Source organism: Acyrthosiphon pisum, chromosome A2 (assembly GCF_005508785.2).
Source record: "Acyrthosiphon pisum isolate AL4f chromosome A2, pea_aphid_22Mar2018_4r6ur, whole genome shotgun sequence".
In the NCBI taxonomy this organism is placed as follows: domain Eukaryota; kingdom Metazoa; phylum Arthropoda; class Insecta; order Hemiptera; family Aphididae; genus Acyrthosiphon; species Acyrthosiphon pisum.
Genome location: NC_042495.1, coordinates 32,878,460 through 32,884,921, shown reverse-complemented (window position 1 = coordinate 32,884,921; position 6,462 = coordinate 32,878,460). Strand labels below are relative to the sequence as shown.

Genomic DNA, 6,462 nt, shown 5'->3' with positions numbered 1-6,462 from the left:
TCCTTTTTTTTAGCCTATAATATTATTTATTAATATATTATGTATAATACATACAAATATAATAATTTGTATTATTAGGTATATGCGTCTTGTATGACGTTTCAACAAGTAACAACTACGAAGACAGTATTCAAAGATTTGAGGGAAGTCATGTAACGGATAAGCTGATTCATATACCTATACCATGACGACCATATCAGCAGTGATCGATAAGTTATGCCAGTGCAACGCTTATTTGATTCGCTCCGCACAGCCTGTCAAACGCTCAAATCTGCAAAATGCATGTTCGACGCCACTGGTTATAGGTACAAAAATATATTAGCATAAGAAAATTACCTAATACAAAATAAAAAATTTACTTTATGTTTAACATTAAAATTGATGATTAAATAGCTTTCAAAATTATAGGTATTTTCTATTACATAAATATGTATGCATAAAGAAAATTTACGTTCTACGTCTACACTAGTTAACTCTATTATTGGTGTATATATTTAAAACAATTCAATGAAAGGTGAAGGATATAAATTTGGCATTATATCTAAATTAATATTGTCTTTCCCGAAACATGTCTTCGTATTAAATGCTTTAAGAAATGTTATAATATGCTATTGGAGACAATAATATTTTATGAACGATTTACGATAAATACATACACACCGATTATCGAATGATATAAGAATAATATTGTCTTCTTAACAATAGCGTTAAGGTCCGCACACACTGCAGCGGTGGCGGTGGCGGTAACTATAACCGCCTCCTTGTTCACACCGAAGCGGTGGCGGTGGCGGTGTAGGTCAAATTTGAAATTATATTATATTAGCTTAGATAGTAGGACCTGGGGAATTTTCCCCTAACTGTTCCATACCCACCCCCTCCCAAAAAAATACTTGAATATTTTACACCACATTGGAATATAAATATGAAGATTTCTTGTTCATTTCAATTTTCAACATAAAAATCTTTAGACGCCTCCCCACCAAATCGCAAACACTATATGCGCCTATAACAATAATATTATAGTTATCAGTTATAGTATACCTACTATTATCTACTTATTAAATAAGTACCTTTAATATTATACTCGTACATATAATATTATATAATATAATTTACTTACCTACACATATTTAGAATTACTGAACAGTATGACGTGATAACTTTTAAATATAAATATGTTTTTCTAGAAAAAAGGTAGCCGGTAAGTAACTATGTAATATATTATATTAAATATATTTTATTACCTATTTGATTTTACGTTGTATATATAGTTGAATGGATAGGCCTTGATAGTTTATAATATAGAATCTAAACATAATATGATAGTTTATTTTAACAACTATTAAGTTATCAATCAAGCAATTATTAATTAAAGCAATTTCCTAAAATTTATAATGGCCTAATAATAAATAATAGTACCCATTTCATAAATGCATGGTGTATAAATGTATAATATAGTATTTAATTCCATAGCTTATCATTTTAGTAATCATACTAACTCGAAATTAAATATAACTAAGAAGTAAGAAACCACTTGTTTCTTTCTTTATAACTTTATTATAGAACTTATTTGGGATTTTGGTCACAGACGTTTCATTAGTAATTTATGTCTGACCGGATACACTCGTATATTACGCATTGTATATTATTTTATATATTTATTCAAATTTTCATACTAAAATGGACGTGTACTTATCGGAATCAGAATCGGATGACAAAAGCTTACTATTAGTAGCAATGATCGAAGACGAAGAACACGAAAGGTATATTTACTATAGTCTCAATAAAATATTAATGTAAAAATATTGCATTAATACTTTTTTTTTAGACATCATAAAAGGAAATGCTGGGTTCATAATATAAATAAGGAACGTGACATACTTGGAGAATATACTACTTTAATACCTCAACTAAGAGCAGACCCAACACGATTTTTCATATATTTCAGGATGATTCCAGATTGTTTTGATGAAATCTTAGGTTGGATTTCAGATGATATATGTAAGATTCCAACAAACTTTCGCATGCCGATTCCTCCTTCAGAACGACTAGCAATTGCACTAAGGTAATATTTAAATTAATTTTATACATTAAATTGGTATGTAATACAATTTGTTATACAAATATAGGTAATAAAAATACAAATGCTCTAAATCACTTTATTTAATTAATACTGGATGTATCTACATTTTATAAAATATAACCCATGTTCATTGTTCATAATAGAAATTGTAATAAAATTACGTTTAAGAAATAAAAAATATACAATACTTGTTTACCATGAATAACGACCAAGATTTGTGTAAGTTTGTGCACAATTTTCAACTGATAAATTAATAGCATCAGTGTTTTGCGTTTGAGTTGGGTAAGCCACGTGTTGGTCAGTTGTAGGAGGGTAATCGCGGTCCTCATGATAGACCACGTCTTCATTATTTGATCGATAATTAACCACGTGCTGGTCAGTTGTAGCAGGGTAATCGCGGTCCTCATGATGGATACCGTGCTGGTTAGTTGAGAGGGAGCCATGGTAATTTTCATTTTCATCAATTTGATCCATTTCTAAAATCCCAATAATATTAGAAATTTGTTGTTTCGCAGTAGCTTGCCTTCTCGGAGAAAATGTTTTTATTGTTTTTGCGTGGCCAAGCATGAGCATTTCAATAGCATCAAGTGCACTAGTGGTGACTTTTTGTTTTTTATTTAAATTCTCAAGAACTTTGTCAATGTTAGACACCGTGTTCTCTTTTTGTCTTTCTCTACGCACACATTTATTTTGAGTTGAAGAAGCAGGAGGATTGATTGGAGGTAAAGTCTCTGAAAAGCTACCATCCAACTGTTCTTCGTTGCGACTGCATTCGGTGTCATTGAGCACGTCTTCCTCTACTTGTTCTCGAACATTTGACATTGTACTTTAATAATAATAAATTAAACAGTTAATTTATCGTGGGAAAAAATGTGGAATAACCTAAACCATTTTTTAGAACATTAATTTTTTGTGACGTCTGCAGTTATCACGTACATTATAATTGTATTCTATGCCAATACTATTTTATTGTTCAAAATTATTGAAATTATTTTACAAAAACACTTACACAGTAATGTGATATTTAAATATTTAAGTAATTTTAATTATAAAAAACAAAAAATACCTACTTATTAAAAAAAAAAAACGAAAATTATACGCTCAGCATATCACTTAAGTTTAAAAACTAGAGTGAATGACCTCTTATAAAATTTAAAGCTAGAGGTGGCAAATTACGAAAATACAAAAATATTAAATACAAAAATACGAACATATTATGAGAATTGATCGGTCAATAACGATTATTCAATTTTATATGTACATATTAATATACGTACAATATAATATATGCATTGTTATGTTATTTATTATTTAAAATAAAAATAATATATATTTATAATATAAAATATAAATGAATGGATTTGCCATTCCTGATTTAGGCTATATCATTGGCTTTTTATTATATTCTAATTTTAAAGTAAGTTATATATGAGTATTTTAAGATGTAGGTACAATTTATATAAGTATTTGCTTTGGGGATTTTTTTTCCGATTACCGTATACATATAGTATACATATATAGATTGTACTACATGTATTTTACAAGTATTCAGTCTTAATAGTACTTTAATAAAAAATAAATAAATAAGAATAAATACTTACGTAGCAAAACTTAAATGTGGTCTTAAAAACTCCAAAGACTTCGCCCAATTATATTTTTTATATTGGTCCAAATGTCTTCCCTTTGATGCGCCTTCAGCTTGTCCAGTTGTATAGTTGCATTAGCTCTTAAATATTTTTGATATGAATCCCTCAAATTTTTCCACTTTATTTTTAATGTCTCTCCTATCATTACCATAATAATTAATTTAAAGGTTATGTAATAAGTAACTATTAGAATTATATGCACATTTCAAAAAAAGGTCACTGTAAATTGTAATGGATGGTGTTAACTTTGAATTCAATGATATATATAACTTTGTATACAAAAAACTATTAGATTACAACAAAATAACTATTAAATATCTAATTAAAATACTTTAGAAGTAAAATCCCTGTTCATCCATAACTTTTTACTGGTTTTTTCCGACGCTTTTTAAAACTACCTACTATGAATTTTTAAAACATTTTTTTTTTTTTTCTTATGCAAACGTTATATAGGTGCTAATAATAAGTATTCATATATTAAATATACCTACAATATTATGTACTTAATGTATTAAATTAATACATTACATTTTTTTTTCTTTCTCTATTTTTAAATTAAAAGGGAAAATAAAATAGTATTATACAAATTGAATAAATTAAATAATAAAATGTTTTTAAACACATTACGTTAAAAATCAACTATTAATTATAATACATATATATTACATATAATATATATTATACATATCTACTAATATTATTGATACATTTTAGGTTTTTTGCAACTGGTGATTCTTATTCAACCATAGGACACAGTTTTCGTGTTGGTTTCTCTACTGTGAGTAAAATTGTGGTGGAAGTTAGTGAAGCCATTATAAAAATAATGGGTCCAATGTTTTTACCAGAACCTACAACGGCTATTTGGAAAGAATCATCGAGTGGTTTTTATGAAAAATGGCAATTTCCTAACTGCATAGGTAGTATTGACGGGAAACATGTAACTATTAAATGCCCAGACAACAGTGGATCACGAAATTTTTGTTACTTAAAAAAGTTTTCGCTTGTGTTAATGGCAATAGTTGATCCAGATTATAAATTTATTTGTGTCGATGTTGGTGGTTATAGCCGAAATTCAGATGGTGGAATTCTTGAAGAATCGGCAATGTGTAAACGTTTGGAAGCTGGGACATTAAATGTGCCAAAAGGTGTACCATTACCTGAGCAAATAGAAAACACACCCATGGTTCTGATTGGTGATGAAGCATTTACATTAAAAACATATTTAATGAAACCATTTCCACGTAGGCAATCTAGAAACAATACGAGATTGGACACTTACAATTACAGATTATGTAGAGCTAGACGAGTTGTCGAAAACGCATTTGACATTTTATCAAAAAAATGGAGAGTTTACAAAGGGCCTATAGAATTAAAAGAAGACACAACTATTAAAATTATATTAGCAACTTGTATATTGCACAATTATTTACGTGTAAAAAATTGTGACATAAGAGATGTAGAGTTGATGATGATCAGTCAATAATTGGAGCCTTAGAGGAAAGCGAAGCTAACAATCGAAGAGGAACAAATGAGGCAATTCGAGTACGTGAACAATTCGTAAATTTTTTTAATTAATTAATAATGCTGAATTGTTATAACTTATAGTATAATTTTCTTATTAATATTTGATTTGTCGATTGACTATTTTGACTTGAATTAGTTATTATATTAAGTATTATTTTATTGGTTGGTAATTAATAGTTACAATATTTACAGCATTTTAATATAAACAAAAATTAAATGTTCACTATAGTTTGTTTATTTATTAAAATAAATTAATATTAATAATTACCTTTTTCTCCGTTCATTTCTTTACTTATAACATTATCCCAGATATAATCTTTTTGTCTTGTATCCTTAAACTCTTGTAAGGTCATGTCGTACATTATCGGATAATTTTTTACAACTAGTATACATTTTTCGGTATTATCTTTGTTTGAGAGAGACATGTTAATAATTTGAAAAAACTGTAATATTTAGGTATTTAACAATTAAATGTAAGTGACGAGTAGCCGCAGTCACAGCACAAACGTAATTGATCACAAATCACAGTACAATGTTTAGTAAAATTACATATATTCAAAAATAACATTTATTGAAAATAGATATTTCGATGTAATAACTAGTGCTCTTAGAATAGTTACTTAAGTCTAGACGGTCTAGACACGTACATGTCCCCAGCCCCACCCATTAAAAATTTTGACATTTTTTTCAACTCGACATTTAGCAGTCAATTAGCAACAATTTGCAAGACTATTTTCACAATTTGCAAGCCTTTAGTTGAATGATAAAATAAAAGAAACTATGGGTGGGGCTGGGGACATGTGTCTCCAGCCCCACCCATATCATAGAAAACACATTTTTACATTTTTCTTGAACCATCATTTAGCAGCCATTTAGCAATGATTTGCAAAGTAGTTGTCGAAATTTGCAAACCGATATTTTGTCCGTGATATGCATTTCCGAAATTTGCACATGTCGCCAGCCCCACCCCGTACCGATATAATGCGATTTTCGACTTGCAAATCATGTCAACATTTAGCAGCCGATTAGCAACGATTTGCAAGGTAGTTGTCGAAATTTGCAAACCGATATTTCGTCCGTGATATGCATTTCCGAAATTTGCACATGTCGCCAGCCCCACCCCGTACCGATATAATGCGATTTTCGACTTGCGAATCAAGTCAACATTATAGACAGCCATTTAGCAACGATTTGCAAAGTAGTTGTCGA

General features: G+C 29.0%; 2 protein-coding genes across 2 annotated transcripts; one reads left to right on the top strand and one right to left on the bottom strand.

Annotated features, from left to right (window-relative positions):
• Window positions 1–2,199: 2,199 nt before the first annotated feature.
• On the bottom strand, window positions 2,200–4,215 carry LOC107882453. The gene is made up of 2 exons (XM_016800799.2): window positions 3,685–4,215; window positions 2,200–2,909 (listed from the first exon to the last, which is right to left on the bottom strand). The coding sequence occupies exon 2, from the start codon at window positions 2,903–2,905 to the stop codon at window positions 2,276–2,278; it is 630 nt and encodes a 209-aa protein (XP_016656288.1). The 5' UTR covers window positions 2,906–2,909; window positions 3,685–4,215; the 3' UTR covers window positions 2,200–2,275.
• Window positions 4,216–4,552: 337 nt separating this feature from the next.
• Window positions 4,553–5,212, top strand: LOC103307893. The gene has a single exon (XM_008180327.1). The coding sequence runs from the start codon at window positions 4,553–4,555 to the stop codon at window positions 5,210–5,212; it is 660 nt and encodes a 219-aa protein (XP_008178549.1).
• The last annotated feature ends 1,250 nt before the right edge of the window (window positions 5,213–6,462 follow it).

Coding starts and splice junctions, on each gene's coding strand:
- LOC107882453 (XM_016800799.2), bottom strand. CDS start 2,905: ATGTCAAATGTTCGAGAACAAGTAGAGGAAGACGTGCTCAATGACACC.
- LOC103307893 (XM_008180327.1), top strand. CDS start 4,553: ATGGGTCCAATGTTTTTACCAGAACCTACAACGGCTATTTGGAAAGAA.